The sequence below is a fragment of the Pseudorasbora parva genome, chromosome 10, assembly GCF_024679245.1.
Source record: "Pseudorasbora parva isolate DD20220531a chromosome 10, ASM2467924v1, whole genome shotgun sequence".
Taxonomy (NCBI): Eukaryota; Metazoa; Chordata; class Actinopteri; order Cypriniformes; family Gobionidae; genus Pseudorasbora; species Pseudorasbora parva.
In genome coordinates, this window is record NC_090181.1 from 7,921,022 (window position 1) to 7,937,948 (window position 16,927).

The following is a 16,927-nucleotide window of genomic DNA, read 5'->3' on the forward strand; positions in this document are numbered from 1 at the left end:
GTTTATTATAGGACTATTATAATGCAAACATTTTTTATAATTTATTACATGTTCATAATGCAAACATTGACTAGTTCATGCCCTGAGTTACACATATATCACACACACACACACACACACACACACACACACACACACACACACACACACACACACACACACACACACACACACACACACACACACACACACACACACACACACACACACACACACACACACACACACACACACACACACACACACACACACACACACACACACACACACACACACACACACACACACACACACACACACACACACACACACACACACACACACACACACACACACACACACAAACAATAATAAACAGCAAAAAGTAAAGCAAATTTGTACAATTACACTGATGAATTAAAACACTGCATAGCGGATATACACAGTAAAACAGCCCTTTATGGTGAACAATCACAGAAGGTGGTCATTCAAAACATGGCAATTACAATATAAAAGCTGAAAATATGTACGGCTAAATGCATAAAAGGTGTCATTTATGATATCCAACACAGCATTTAGTGCTTTTAGCTTCAGATAAGTTACACTGTGGCATAATAAATTAAATAATATGTACTCAGTAAGCTCAACAGTAAGATATAATTTATTCCCTATACTTTCTTTCTCTGTTTTTTAGAGTGCAAACTATGATGTCCAGGTCTGTCATGGAAAAACTGGTCCATTTTTGGAAGTTGGAAAAGCAAAACTCACACAGCCCATAGAAATTTGACCAATTACAAAGCAAAACATTCTTAAAAGCTTTGTTTAAATGAAATAAATCACTTGATAGACAGTATTCACTCTAGCTGCTTGGCTGACATTTCTTTTTTCACTTCCTTCCCTGTCTTTGGTGGAAACCTCTGGGCAATTCCATAGGGAACATGAGCCGCCACAGTTCCAAGTTCTGCCGCTCCCTCCACGTGGAACATTTGATCATCAAAGAAGATGTGAGGTCTGATCTTTTCCAGCATGGGGCCTTTAGGGGCTCCTGCCAAGAAGAGAGCCTCGTCTGTCTCCAGGCCCCATGAACGCAGCGTCTTGAGGGCCCGGGTGCCTGAACTGGCTGCACTGCGAGCTGTAACCAAATAGGTGCGGATGGGACAGTCCAAGCGCAGGCCTTTGGCATAGAATTTCTGTTGCAGTTTCCCCAGAGCTTCCAGGAAGCCCTTAAGTGGTCCCTAGGACAAAAGATCATTCATTATTGTCAGACGTAGGGTTGTCACAGAACCAAAATTTTAGTAGTCGGTATACAAATACCAGTAGACTTTAGCGGTTCTAGGTACCAATTTTGGTACTAGAGCAAAAACTGTTGAATGCTACTCGTCTGTTGGTTATCTTATCACTGTCAATAAGCAGTTTCCGATTCAATCATGCTTTTAAATACGGTTGTCAATCCAGAAACTTTGCATTGTAGCGCCTATGAAAAACTAAACTTAAAAGTATTAAGATTGTGAATGGACAATATACAGAAAGCAAGAGAAGAGCCCTCCCTTTAAAATTACTTAGGGACCGTTTACACGACACTGTAAGTCATCCTGTTCATTTTCCTCAGTTTTTAAAGTATTTTAAATATGAAACGCTTTGGTACATTTTAATTTTATGAAAGGTTATGGTATAAGGTTTGGGGTTTGAGGGTAGCTTTAAAGGTGCTGTATGTAAGAGTGACAGCTAGTGGTTGAAATGGGTACTGTACCCTAAATTTTGAATACAAATTCAAAATTTTGTTTGCCCCGCCCCCTCCTCTTTAGACTCCATGCTCACGCGGATTGTCAGTTTGAGGACACACAAAAGAAACAGGCGTAATTGACAATGGGGACTTACACTGTAAGTTGATGAGTTGATTTATCCGCATTTTAGTGTGCTTTCTAAGATGGGTGCCAAGGCTTTTTAGGTTGAGTAGAATCTGCATCTCTGACCCAGTTTGTTTGCTGGCTTACATGGCAGCTATATGTTGTGTTTTTCACGAACTGGCAACCTGTGGTGTCGAAATACTATATATACCGCAATGTGCGGTTTCACACAGACTAAAACAAAAACATTCTGACACGGAACGCACATTTTAGTTTTTCAAAGAGACGAGTATGTGAACTTAGCATCTTTCCTAAATATCTGCAAACATTTTATGGCGCTTTTATGCTTTATTACAGTCAAAAACGTACATACAGTACCTTTAATTACACTCTAAATGCTCGGTTGTTTTAACCCATATTTGGGTCAAATATGGACAAACCCAACTGTTGGGTTACATTTTTGAATTATATTTTTAACCCAGGGGTTGGGCTTGTCCAAATTTTTTTAGAGTGCACGTAGAGCCTACTGATCTAACATGTTTATTTTATGTTCTACTAATAGCTATTATTTCATTCTTTCATAAGATTCTAAAGCAATACAGGCTAGTCTTAAACACAAAACAATTCACTTCAAAAGATTGTTTTTGTCAATGACATCCATACGCGTTTCTTCATGGGAGGCGTAACTTGTTGTAGTAGGTGGAACTTGGAGGTGCGTGGTCTGTAGGGTGCAAATGGAACCTTGTGCGTTTTTCGGTCACACTAGACTTTGAGAATACGAAATTTATTTGGACACTACAACAGTCGTTATATGAAGTAATAGTCTGTGGCGTCTTTTTTATAAACAAGTATTTAACATATATATACAAATAATAATAATAATATGCTAAAAAAAAAAAAAAAAAAAAATACAATCTACTTGGCTTTACTGCAAAAATATAATTCTTTCAATTCAGCCAAGAAGAAATTTGAACTTTGGACCGCAGCATAATGTGAAACTTTTATTTGCATACGTATGAATGGAAGTCAATGGAACTAAAAGTGCAGCGTGACTACCCCTTTAAATTTTGACTAACTTACTGACTAGCAACTCTGATAGGCCACTGAGTTCACACGCTCAACAGTTAGGATTGTGATTGGCTGCAATGCTTAATGCTTGTAAGACACGCTAAATAGAAACCTTTAGCGCTCAGAAAGCGTTCCAACAAACACGAATGACAGCATTCGAAGACCGTGTCTATCAGCGGATATCGAATGGGCCTGTATCCGGTACTGTGCAAATGTTGGTACTGTTTGCTTTTTTTAGTAGGCTACCGATTGGTACTGATTGTAACAGGTTCGACAACCCGAGTCACAAGTATAATATCCTTGTTTTCTTGTGAAAAATAACTTACATTGCAGCAAACGTCATTCGCATTTTGGATCTTCAAATGGAGTTCTCAAGATTTGAAGTATAATATTGCACTGTTTGAAATTGAACATACATGATCAAGAGGTTTATTCTCATGGGCTTTCTCATGCTCAAAGAACTTGTCCAGTCCGTGGGCTTTGTAAATTCTCTCCGACTCATCCGAGAAGAGAACGGCATCTCCATCAAAGGCCACTCGCAGCTGAGTCTCCGACACCTCGGTGATTTTCCCCTGTGAGAATACTGTAGCTGCTGCAATTCCTAATAAAAAGAATTTCACACTCAAACCAAACAAGTATATTTCAACAGTTTAATAATAATTAATTCCCCAAACACTCCACTCACCTTCCTCAAGGGCTTCTCTAACCTTCAGTGAATCTGCTGACAGATAAAGGTTGGTGTGGTATGCTTTCAGATAACCAATTGGACTGTTGCCTCCCGTCATACAAAAGCGCTCTATAAACAGCTCTGGAAATACCAGACAACACAATTACACTTTTTCATAATTAAATAGAGACAATAACCTCCAAACTGAAATGCACTTAAAAAGATACCATAACACAATCTTTTGAAAACAGTTTTGATAACCTGCTCAGGCATGAACTAAGCATCTGTAAGGAAACTCTGTAGTTGTACTAAAAAGTTTTTTGACAATGTCAAAGGTATTATGTGCACTTAATGGGATGGTTCATCCAAATATTAAAATTGTGTCATGTTTTATTCACCATCATGTTATTACAAACCGGTTTGACTTTATAAAACAATATTTTAAATAGGGTCCAATGGGGCTAAAGGCACACCTTAAGAAAAATCTGCTTTTCCTATAACGTGATATACAGAAAAATATATATGTTTGTATTGAACATTTATAGAGCAACAGATTTTGTGTGAAAAAAGAATCATAAAAGTGGTTTATTTAATTTAATAATAATGCTCGACACAAAAAGTTTCGCTAAAATAATGTTTTTAATAATGTTTAATCTAATACTTGTTCTAAAAAAATCGCTTTAGCAAAGTTTGAACTATTTTCTGTTTATTTTGATGATTAAAAAATATGCTGTCATTAAAATATGTTAATATAGAAATATATCTGAAAAATATAGAAACAAAATCATTTTAAAAAAGTAGTAAAGATTCTGAAAGGATTGAAGGAGATCCCATAAGAATTTCATGTAAATTTACACTAGTAACAATAACTTATATTTTTAGATTATACTTTATTATATATATTTAGAATCTAATAACTTAGATTAATCAATGCTGTAGAAGTATTTTTCATCTTAACTAGTGTATTTAACTACATGAAACCTTACTGTAAAGTGGCTCCAAATATTATAATAATTTGCATAACTTTTTAATTAAGGAAGAAATCATATTAACGCATTATGTATGAAAATATATAGCTGTCTTTATACATTAGGAATGGGGTCTCTCACGTGGGTGTGTGCTTATATCTGGGGGTCTATGGCATTAAAACATATTAGATGATAAATACTAGTATATTACAAGTTTGCCATGTTTCAAAGGGACATGTGATTCCTGGTGTTTCTCCAGTGAACGCAGAGCTTTTGACCTACGGTGATGATTAATTGAGTTTATGAGCCGGAGTCCCACATGAGCATGATTGCTGGTCATCAGAACCACATCAAAGAGCTCCTCGCTGTCTGGATACAGCTCTCTGAGGCGAGCATTCACGGCCTCCACTGCCTACAAAGGAACGGAAAAAACATTTGCCCATTTCATTATCTCGCTCAAGTTCAGATCATTTTAAATGGAGGCGTTAATTTCTCATTCCTGACACGTTGCTGTGTGTGTGAGTAGAACAGGTTTGACCTTAACGAAGGGGAAGGCAGGTCCAGGTGCGAAGGGCTCGACCTCGTGTTGGATCTGGTAGTTCAGGTAATCCTCCATTCCCTGCTGCTCATAAATGTCCTGCTCCTGATCCATGTTGAAGAGGGCGCGGGATGACACGGCAATAGTGATGGCATTCTGAGGCTTTGGCTGAATAAACAATGCATTATTGACAGCAAGACATATATTTTTGATTACTATTAGTGTGTTATTTCTAATAGATTTCAAATTTAGCAATAAATAAATAAGCCTTAAGATTAGCCTAACGATTTACAGTTAATGCAATAAAGACAAAAAGGGTCAACAATTAATTTCAGAGAAATAATTAACAGTGAAACATTGGTCAGGAACTGGATGGATGGATGGATGGATGGAACAGATATAAAAAAATAAACAAAAAATTACTATTAACATCAAATGATTAAATAAATAAATAAATAAAGACTGTGCAATAAGACCAAAAATGTTTAAACCATTTTGTATGTTTTTAGACAAACAGATATGAAAATATAAATAACAACAACAAACCAATGATTACCATTAACATCAAATGTTACATAAATAAATAAAGACTGTGCAATAATACCAAAAATGTCAATAAACAGTTCACAACATATACATACATACATACATACATACATACATACATACATATATATTTATATATATAAACAATTACCATTCAAATGTTAAATAAATAGAGACTGTGCAATGAAGACCATTTTAAGCCATTAACAACATCGAATATTACTTAAATAAATAAGTGTGATAAGACCAGAAATTTCAATAACCAATTTCGAAGGTTTTAAGATAGATATTAAAATGTTATTTACATAAACAAACAAACATAAATAAATAAAAACTAAACTAAGGCTACCATTAACAACATCAAATATTAAATAAATAAATAAGACCAAATGTTGACTATAAGACATTACATTTCAGGTAACAAAATAAAATGTTAAATAAATAAATGTTGTTTACTTTACTTGACTTAAAACGTTTTCAAATAAACTTTTTGGACGTAAATCGCTGCGCAATCTGCGTTGTTGCATCCATAAGCAAAGCACGCACACTATAAACGCAACTGGTCCTATAGTGTTTGTTCATATCTTTTTTCCCTAAAAATTAACAAGGGCTCCTACCAAATTCTGCGTTGCGATTTTATCTCGGATCATAGCCCCCTTCTGTTACCTGGCAGTCTGCTTGTTGAATACAGGCTGTGTTTTATTCATCAATCGCGTCACTGCACCAAACGCGATCACGCTCACGCCGTCGTGTCCGCGCGTCTGTCTCGCTTCAGATGGCGCGTGTATTTTTAGAAGCATTATCAATTGCAGGCAGCTCGACACAAACCCTAATGTTTTCCATCACGGAAAGTATGTACTGTGTTGGTATAAGACTCACCGGTGTAGGCTTCTTGCTGGGGCTCGACTGGTGGTTCTTCTTCCTCTCCCAAAAAGTCTGCATCTCTTTTATTAGTGGTTTACTCATGATAAACCGCTAAGAGACTGGTGGTCAGAAGAGCCCTGCCCTGAATGACCTACACACACACACACACACACACACACACACTGAGCAGTCACTCACATCCCTTTCGGAGAGCTATCAAATGAGCACACACTGGTACTGATGTGAGGAACGCCGCCTTCATCCTCACCTCCCCATCATCTTCCACTTCCAGGGATCAGTGATGGAGGAGCTGCCTGTGGCATCCACACACACAGCTGTGAACGTGGGTGTGCTACAGTTTGTGTGTTTATATCATCTGTGCAAATGGAGCAAATGTATTTTGGATTCTGGGATCTTGGCCAGATTGATGATTGATGTTCTGGTGTTTTGAGGCACCTAAAAGACACTTAAAAGAGGGTAAACTGCATGATTAGCACTAATGCATGAGAGCACTTCATAATGACCCCAAAGACATGTAAATGTACTGAGTGTACTGTATTATTCATAAGGTTTAAAAGATCACTCAGTAGATTTTTCATTTTATTTTTTTAAAGAAGTCTCTTTAAAAACAGTAGAAATAATTATATGTGAAATATCACAATTTTTGAAATAACTGCTTTCTATTTTAATATGTTAAAATACATTAAAATGTAATTTATTCCTGATGGCAAGCAAAATTTCCAGAAACCACAAGGAGCAGTACTTAATAACATTTTCAGAAATTAGTCTAATATGTTGATTTGGTGATCAAGAAAATTTCATTGTTATCAATATTGAAGACAGTAGTGCTGCTTAATATTTTTGTGGAAACTGTGTGTGTGCACGTGTGTGTGTATCTCTCTCTGTGTGTGTCTCTCTCTCTCTGTGTGTGTCCCTCTCTCTCTGTGTGTGTCTCTCTCTCTCTGTGTGTGTATCTCTCTCTGTGTGTGTCTCTCTCTCTCTGTGTGTGTCTCTCTCTCTGTGTGTGTGGTGGAAAATCACACATAATAACAAAATTGTTTTTCTCCAAACACACAATTATTGGCACCGCTACAATCATTTTTATAAGTAAACTATCTATGAAGTATATTCCATTCCTTTTTTACATTTAGCACACCAGGGCGAATATGAACATGAAATTGTCCAGCTATGACTTCTTGTTCCACAGGAATATAAATATGAGACCTCCAGTTATGTAAAGAAAACTTCATTTATTACTTTCATTGCATGACATAAATACTTAGTAGACTTTGAAAAGTTCTTCTTTACATCTTATTAGACTGAACCTGCCATTACAAAATAAGAACAAGCTTTGAATAAATAGAGTAAATTCTCTCATTGTGATTCTCTTTATACAGAAAAAAGTAATTTTGTACATATATAATTTCATTATTTTTGTTCTCTGTAAAATAAAACATCTGTATAATTTTAAAGACATATCTTATTTTCAATACAAAAAAAAAACCAGCAAAAAAACAGCAAAAAAAACAAAAAAAAAAACAAGAGTGAGAATCAGAAAAGGACACAAATCAGAAACGGAGCTTATCACATGACAGGCTGGAAGTCGAGTCTGCAGACGGGAAGTATTTGACCTTTGGCTGATTCTCAATCCCCATCTCATTTCAAATCATAAAACATTCCAAGAGTAGCTGTAAAAATCAATCCTTCAGTATCATGCCGATGTACAATCAAGACATTCCTGAGGAACAGTCGTGATATCAAAACAGGAAGCAACAAGAAAAAAAAAAGAGAGAAAAAAAAGACAATTGTTCCACTCAAATGTCTACTTGATCGTAACACTTAATAAAGATGAAAATCTGTATACAAGACTATATCATATCTACCCAGAAGTGATCCTAAAGCTATATCTGCTGTAGTGTGCAACTGCAAATTGAATCCAGTGTCCGGTGAAGAAGTCCATCCCAATACTGGAATTTATGGAAGCTTGTTTCCACCAATGAATAAAAATAAAAATCTAAGAAAAATTGGACTTTTTCCCCTTGCGAGATGTAAACGTATGTTTATCATGCAATTATGAATTTATTTCATAAAATTGCATGATATATTCACAATTACAAGTTATAAAGTTGCAAAAGGGAGTTATACAGTCAGAATTTATAAAGTCATGATTGTGATTTAAGTAAGAATTGTGAGATCTAGTCACAATTGCCAGTTATAAAGTCAGAATTGCAAGTTAAGTCAGAATTACGAGTTATACAGTCACAATTGTGTTACAAAGTCTGAATTGCAATATATAAAGTCTGAATTGCAATATATAAAGTCTGAATTGCAATATATAAAGTCTGAATTGGGAGATATTAACTGGCAGTTCAGACTTTATAAAAAATAATTAGTAGTCTTTTTTTCTAAAAAGATCTTTTTAATTGTTTAATTTTGTGGCGGAAACAAGCTTCCATAGTAATATGAAGGCGAAGCAATCAAGAGGTACTTTTCAGTCTTATTATACCAACCGTCTCCACTAGTGGAGATAATAATAAATCTGGAGATAAATAAATGACCTTACTGTTAAGAAAAAAAGGAAGTGCAAAGACTGACCCAAACATAGCTGTACTCTGCCATTCCAAATGATCGTAAGGGAGACGTAACCCTGGAGCACAGGATTTTACTTTTGCAGAATTACAGTACGTATTAAAGCGGTGTGTCTGAAGACATTATGAACGTCCAGTAAATGCGAGAACGAGATATGACAACAGGTTTGAATAAGGGAATGATTAGCTTAAACACTCGGTCAAAGGTAAATGAGGCAGAAAGAGGTAAAGTATTAACCATCAACCAGCAAAATCAAACTGCCTCAAGTGTGATGTAGCTTACAATATTGCTAGAACTGGTCATACTCAACTCAATAAATGCCACTCCGCAAGATGCATGCGGACATATTAGACCTTCACCTTAATAGAAACCTTTTGTATGTGGCTGCTTACAATAAAAACTTTGGCAAAAAGGAATGGATTTTTTTTTATTAATAAGGCAAAATAAATATATGACATGATAAATTATGTCATTCGTACTATTTCAGTGTCAATCAGATTATTTAGTGTTTGAAAACAGTATCTATTAAAGTATCTACTGAGAATGTTTAACACTTGACTAAGATCTCAGAAACATGTTATTAACATCTGAATGGTTGTAGATTAATGTAAAACGACTTGAGATCATTACACATAATAAATCATCAACCGTGGCATTGATGCAAGCTGTAGCCGACTTCAAATGCTCCTCTATTTGCCATACAAAGTGCATAATATGTTAGCCAGTAGTGTTTGTCATATCACGCAATATTTAAGATAACGTGTTTAGGTCAAAACCGGTTTGCGGCACAATATTGACATGCTCAATCTTAGAGCAGCTTGACTGCAACTGGTGCATTTATACGACTCTTGCGTAAACTGATAGCCATTACAGATATTGCCTGTTTATAATAAATTAACCCTCAGTGATAAAGTTATAAAGGCAAAAATAAAGCTTTTTTTCCTGATCATATTGAGATCTTAAATCAACACAGCATAGTAATAACAAAAGCTAAAGTATCTCTTTCATTGGTGAATGTCAAAAGGAGGTCAGAACTCCAGGTCATATTTCACCCTAAATTAAAAATAAAAGAAGAAATTAAAACAACATAGCATAAAGGCATTTTTACATAACAATGAGATTTGGCAGAGGGTGCACAATTATCCTAATATTAAATGCAGAAATATTTATGGTCCTTATAAAGCCGCTTCATTTTCTTCACGTAACATTAATTTAAAAAAAATCAGCTTTTTATTTTGCAGAAAAAAATGACCCAGATGTCATATTCTTGACAGGTTTCAAGAGATTCATGTGATTAACGTTCTACATTTGCAAACAAAAAGTAGTGGTTTGTCACTGCTGTCAAATTGATTAATCGCGATTAAACGCATCGAACATAAACACTTTCGTTAATACATTTGTGTGTATATATATATTATTATATTTTTATACATGTGTATGTGTCCGTCTGTGTATATATGTATAAATATAATAATATATATTATACACACACATATGTAAACAAAGACTTTTATGTTAGATTCGATTAATCGAGATATACATATATATATATGCAAAGACAAAGAAAGGCATCTGCCTGTTAGTGTAGAAGACAGTCAGGGTTGACTGATACGGTAGTGTAGGCATACTGTAACGGGACGGTACCGTGTGAGAGGGGTCAAGAGGGATGAGGTAGGGGGTGTAAAGTGTTCTTTTGTACCAAAGGGAAAGCAGAAGTCTCCCAAACTGCTGTAAGAGGCTATTACTTTACAGTAACAGGAAGAAAATGAGAAGAACATCCAAATGTTGCACATTCATTTGCATGAGGAATATGAGAGAATCTTCTCTTTTGGAAGATGCATTAAATCCATCTTAAACTTAAGCATATATACACATATCTTCTTTTTTTTGGCCATTCGACTAAATCTCCAAATATCACTTCTGTTTTATAGAAAGCAGCATTATTTTCGACAAAAAAAAAGAAAATTTTGGAAAAAACATCTGTGCTATATTGTCCACAAAGGTGTCACTGATGGTGCAGTTAGTGTTAGTATTATTGTCTTCATAAGTCACAGTTTCTTATTCTATATATTTATCATGTGCTCACAGTTTACATTCATTCTAGAAATCTGAGCCCATAGAACCACAGCCACAATTACTACCAGACAAAATCCTTGTTCGTTTGCACTTCTGTTTCACAGAATAGCCTGTTTGTTCCATGCTTGATTTAAGCAAATTTGTAATTAAGCTCATTATTCAAAAGCAAAGCCCTAAATAAATACTTTGGCTCCCATTACGATGGGGTACTTCCTTTATGTGCTTGAGGCCTTCGCATCCGTCCGTTTGAGTCCTTCTCGCTTTGTTCCCTGGTCAAGGCTTTTTTTTTCTTTCGCTTTGAAGTGATTGCATTTAGTGTTCATATTTACAATTTTGCAATTTTTGGGGGATGATGATGATGCGCATGTCTGTTCTCACTGAAGTATCAAACCTCAGAAAAACTTCTCGTAGTGTGCTTATGTATCTGTGTGCATGTGTGTGTGTGTGTGGATGTACGCTGTGGTCAGATACCAGTCCTGTCGCTGTAGAAAGGCGTTACGTGGAACATGTAGCAGTGAGTGCAAACTCTCACCGGCTTCATCTGACCGTATCTAGGCAACGGGGCTGAGTGTGAAGAGCAGCGGGAACAGAAGATCTGCAAGAAATATAAATTATCTTATTAGGATTTGAATCAGGTTAAACTGTTGTTCCAAAAGTTCTTTCAGCTTAAAGCTATAGAAAGTGAGTGTGTTTAGATTCACAATCATACATAGATTAAGCTTCATAACCTGATAGTTATTAAACTGCTCATACGGTTTAAGCAAAGGTTGATTTTTGCCCATTATTTCTCTCTGCATGTAAACAAACGTTCTAGTGGCTCGTTCAGTGTGAGCATGTCTTGTGCATGTTTGATTAGGTTTTGACATCAAAACGAGAAAAACTTTTTTCAGGGCTCTTACACATTTCAATTTCAAAATACTTTTTGTACTTTTCCAGACTCAAATGTCCAAAACCTCTCTATAGATTGTTCAGACCATCTTTATGGTTCGTACAGCATTATATTTGGTATATAGAACAAATATCTGTAAACATTTGTATTTGTTTTCTCACAGTGATAAGTTGAAGCTTACATATAAATGTATAATCCGCCAAATGCAGTTGGATTTTAGCAGTTGGATTTCAGTCACTTCTACTAGCCTTTGAATTTCAGTGTGGTATTACGCATAATTTTACTAATTCCCAAAGTGTGCGCAGATAAAGCCACCTCTCAGCACTGCATTGAGTTCTTTTTCGCTGATTATGGTGCTTTAACAAAATAATGCCAAAATGTCAGTCTTGGTGAGTATTCACACAGTCAGTTTTTTTCTAAGTGAACGTAAACATTTAAGAAAGAAAACATGCAACACTGCATTCACATAGCGTGTCGACACTTGATGGAGGGCATGTCAGAAGCAGAAGTGACAACAGCCAATCACATTACTTTTCAGGTGTTTCATAAACGCATATGGCAAACGTCTAGGATATTTGCATAAGTGATCTGATTGGCACTTAAAAAAGTAGAACATTCAACGTCTGTCACAAACAAAGCCAGTGACACAACGCAACGGAACCCACAATTCAGTTCGGCAACGCGTGACGTCACCCATTTAAAGTCATAAGAAGCGTTAATGACAACACTCTGTGTGAATAACAGTTAAATGGATTTGTGCATCAGGTCTTAGTGAAATCTGCCTAATATTCTAGCCGCCAAATTGAGATAATATTAAAATATCTATATGACAGTTTTTCCCCTGGGTATCGATGTCAAAATCGTGACTAGTGAGTAAAAAAAATGACAAATAAATAAACAATAATAATATATATATAAATAAATAAAATATATAATATATATATAAATAAAAAAATTATATATATATAATATATATATATATATTTAATATATATATATATATTTAATATATATATATATATATATATATATATATATATATATATATATATATATTTAATATATATATATATATAATATATATATATATATATATATATATAGCAAAGTACAGTCTGATTTAGAAGATCATTTGGTAACTTATCTGTTGTTGGTTTAAGCGGCACACGCATATTAATTTAGTCAAGTTAAAAAAAGACTTGCTTATGGTAAGGACAAACAGTTTTAAAATATGGCCTTTGAATTAAGTGTTTGACAAACACTAAACAATCACTAAATTTGTGCCATGAAAACACTTTGCTTGTATAATACATTTATTTTGTGAAATTCTTAAAACTGGAATCATAAAGCTTTTTCAATACTCTGGTTTGTTTTTCCATACTTTTCCAGACCTTAAAATCAAATTTAATAATTTTCAAAACTGCCTAGGAATCCTGTCATGTATACTTGGTTTGGTTACACATTATTTTAAGATGTCTGTGTCACAGTGTAATTATGCATTTAATGACTGTGTAATAATAAACAACATGTACTTACTGTGTGGTTAGGATTGGGGCTTGGTTTAGGGTTAGTTTCACCCAATTATGCATAATTTACAGTATTACTAAAGTAAGGACATGTAACATGGACATAAAACTAAGTGTTACCATAGGTTCTTGCATTTTATAATGAGCTGAATTATTCTTAATCTGAGAGTATTTTCCCATTATTTGTCTACATAAAGAGCAACACAAAAAATAACAAAAACAGTAAAACAATTCTACACCATAAACCAAATATTCCAGCTCCAAAATGAATCACAACATTACAGACATTGATTTGAGGCACAAAAAAATAAAAAAATAAAAATTTAGAAAAAAGTACTGTTTTTTATTATTATTATTATTATTACTATTATTATGCTTGCTCATTTTGCCAATTTTTGTTATTAGATTTCCTTTGGTAAAATGTAATGGTCACTTATTTTACACTTATGTATAAAAATATATATATTTTTAAACTATTTATATAAAATACTTTGAGAGTTTGAAAATGAATTAAATTAAATTTACTAATGAATTTAATTTACACTGAATTTCATTTAATAATGAATTTAATTTACACCTGGAGCCTCTATTGCACTCTATTCTGACAAGGGTTTGAAGATTGGACGACTGTACCTTCCCACAGCTCCTGCAGTGATGTTTTCTTCTGATGACTGTAAATGGCGCTTTACATGCAATGCAGGAATTGCAGGCCTCATCTGGTACCCATTCAGGAGGGTCTGAAGTTGAAAGAAGAACAGAAAAAGAGTTGTAAAAACTGAAAAAGGTCTGCAAATGTTGTAAGCAATGGCCGTTTGTCTTCCAACAGCATTACATATTAGCATAAAATAAAATATAAACAGCATTTCTCATTTTCATTTCATTTAACTTGATGTACTAAAATAGTAATAAAAAATAATAAAATAATAAAAATAATAATAAAAAATAAAAAAACAAGGAAGAGAATGCTGAATAAAGTCGTAGTTTTTGTGATTTTTGGACCAAAATGTATTTTCAATGCTTCAAGAGTTTCTAATTAACCCACTGATGTCCCATATGGACTACTTTGATGATGTTTTTATTTCCTTTCTGGAAATGGACACTATAGTGTGCATACACTTCCATACGCTCTCGGACTAAATATATAATACCTTAAACTGTGTTCCGAAGATAAATGGAGGTCTTACAGGTGTGGAACGACATTAGCGCGAGTCATTAATAACGTACATTTTATTTTCGGGTGAACTAACCCTTTAAGACCAGGTGTAAACAGGGCCTCAGTGCCGGACTTTGATGATGCCATTGTTTAAATGTCATTGTGTGATGCAACATTATGATTTGTCTTCACAGAAATTACTGGAATAGTTAAGCATGTTAATAGTTTGACCATATAGCAGATCTTAAAACCTTTTGGGACAAAAAGCTTTGTATATTTAGCCTAAGATGCTTTAAGATGTGGTGTAGATTACATCTCACTAGGGCTGAATCCAAATATCCTTACTTCATTACAAAATGAAATGTGAAATGCAAACAAAATGTGAAGAGTAATACATCCAGATTCACATCATAAACACTATGCAGAAAGCTCCTGGAAGACCTACTACAGGTCCTTCTCAAAAAATTAGCATATTGTGATAAACTTCATTATTTTCCATAATGTAATGATAAAAATTTAACTTTCATATATTTTAGATTCATTGCACACCAACTGAAATATTTCAGGTCTTTTATTGTTTTAATTATTATTTAATTATTTGTTTTATTATTTTAATTATATTGTTTTTTTATTTATCTAAAAAAAATTGCATATTTCATCCGACCAATAAAAGAAAAGTGTTTTTAATACAAAAAAAAGTCAACCTTCCAATAATTATGTTCAGTTATGCACTCAATACTTGGTCAGGAATCCTTTTGCAGAAATGACTGCTTCAATGCGGCGTGGCATGGAGGCGATCAGCCTGTGGCACTGCTGAGGTGTTATGGAGGCCCAGGATGCTTCGATAGCGGCCTTAAGCTCATCCAGAGTGTTGGGTCTTGCGTCTCTCAACTTTCTCTTCACAATATCCCACAGATTCTCTATGGGCTTCAGGTCAGGAGAGTTGGCAGGCCAATTGAGCACAGTAATACGATGGTCAGTAAACCATTTACCAGTGGTTTTGGCACTGTGAGCAGGTGCCAGGTCGTGCTGAAAAACCAAATCTTCATCTCCATAAAGCTTTTCAGCAGATGGAAGCATGAAGTACTCCAAAATCTCCTGATAGCGAGCTGCACTGACCCTGCCCTTGATAAACCACAGTGGACCAACACCAGCAGCTGACATGGCACCCCAGACCATCACTGACTGTGGGTACTTGACACTGGACTTCAGGCATTTTGGCATTTCCTTCTCCCCAGTCTTCCTCCAGACTCTGGCACCTTGATTTCCGAATGACATGCAAAATTTGCTTTCATCCGAAAAAAGTACTTTGGACCACTGAGCAACAGTCCAGTGCTGCTTCTCTGTAGCCCAAAGTGGCTTGACCTGGGGAATGCGGCACCTGTAGCCCATTTCCTGCACACGCCTGTGCACGGTGGCTCTGGATGTTTCTACTCCAGACTCAGTCCACTGCTTCCGCAGGTCCCCAAAGGTCTGGAATCGGTCCTTCTCCACAATCTTCCTCAGGGTCCGGTCACCTCTTCTCGTTGTGCAGCGTTTTTTGCCACACTTTTTCTTTCCCACAAACTTCCCACTGAGGTGCCTTGATACAGCACTCTGGGAACAGCCTATTTGTTCAGAAATTTCTTTCTGTGTCTTACCCTCTCGCTTGAGGGTGTCAATGATGGCCCTCTGGACAGCAGTCAGGTCGGCAGTCTTACCCATGATTGCGGTTTTGAGTAATGAACCAGGCTGGGAGTTTTTAAAAGCATCAGGAATCTTTTGCAGGTGTTTAGAGTTAAGTAGTTGATTCAGATGATTAGGTTAATAGCTCGTTTAGAGAACCTTTTCATGATATGCTAATTTATTGAGATCCAAAAATTGATGATCCAAAATCATTAGTATTAAACCAATAAAAGACCTGAAATATTTCAGTTGGTGTCCAATGAAACTAAAATATATGAAAGTTTAATTTTTATCATTACATTATAGAAAATAATAAACTTTTCCACAAAATGCTAATTTGTTGAGAAGGACCTGTATTTCCAGTGAGAATCTGAAATAAGGACTCAAACTATACCCATAAACTATCCCATAATGTACACGAGAGGATTTGAAAATAGTAAGTGACAACTCGCGAATTACATCACATAACAGTGCCAACATAGTGGATGCAGTGGGTACAGATTGCATTGAAGCTACACATATTCATTTATACTAAAGAGAACATTGTGACCA

At 35.2% G+C, this 16,927-nt stretch overlaps 2 protein-coding genes across 6 annotated transcripts in view; both read right to left on the reverse strand.

The window, feature by feature from the left end:
• On the reverse strand, positions 1-7,572 carry nt5c1ab (5'-nucleotidase, cytosolic IAb). 3 transcript variants are annotated; one of them, XM_067455004.1, is made up of 7 exons: positions 6,746-7,572; positions 6,493-6,628; positions 5,068-5,235; positions 4,812-4,941; positions 3,580-3,702; positions 3,311-3,495; positions 1-1,214 (listed from the first exon to the last, which is right to left on the reverse strand). In XM_067455004.1, the coding sequence occupies exons 2-7, from the start codon at positions 6,577-6,579 to the stop codon at positions 834-836; spliced, it is 1,074 nt and encodes a 357-aa protein (XP_067311105.1). In that variant the 5' UTR covers positions 6,580-6,628; positions 6,746-7,572; the 3' UTR covers positions 1-833. The 3 variants fall into 3 exon arrangements, with proteins under 3 accessions (XP_067311105.1, XP_067311106.1, XP_067311107.1); XM_067455005.1 differs by lacking the exon at positions 6,746-7,572 and having other exon boundaries at positions 6,493-6,649; XM_067455006.1 differs by lacking the exons at positions 6,493-6,628; positions 6,746-7,572 and adding an exon at positions 6,231-6,406.
• The window catches only part of zfyve28 (zinc finger, FYVE domain containing 28), a 22,434-nt gene continuing 12,313 nt past the window's right edge, over positions 6,807-16,927 (reverse strand). For 2 of the 3 annotated variants that reach the window (XM_067455003.1, XM_067455002.1), the window contains 2 exons: positions 14,191-14,294; positions 7,708-11,737 (listed from right to left, as the gene is read on the reverse strand). In XM_067455003.1, coding sequence (XP_067311104.1) covers positions 11,606-11,737; positions 14,191-14,294 — 236 coding nt within the window. In that variant the 3' untranslated portion in view covers positions 7,708-11,605. Of the gene's footprint in view, positions 6,944-7,707; positions 11,738-14,190; positions 14,295-16,927 lie in introns of those variants that run through there. The other variant, XR_010908004.1, reaches the window with a different exon arrangement.

Coding starts and splice junctions, on each gene's coding strand:
- nt5c1ab (XM_067455004.1), bottom strand. CDS start 6,579: ATGAGTAAACCACTAATAAAAGAGATGCAGACTTTTTGGGAGAGGAAG. Junction 5,236..6,492: donor CCAGCAAGAAGCCTACACCG/GTGAGTCTTATA, acceptor TTGTTTATTCAG/CCAAAGCCTCAGAATGCCAT. Junction 3,496..3,579: donor TAGAGAAGCCCTTGAGGAAG/GTGAGTGGAGTG, acceptor TCTTTTTATTAG/GAATTGCAGCAGCTACAGTA.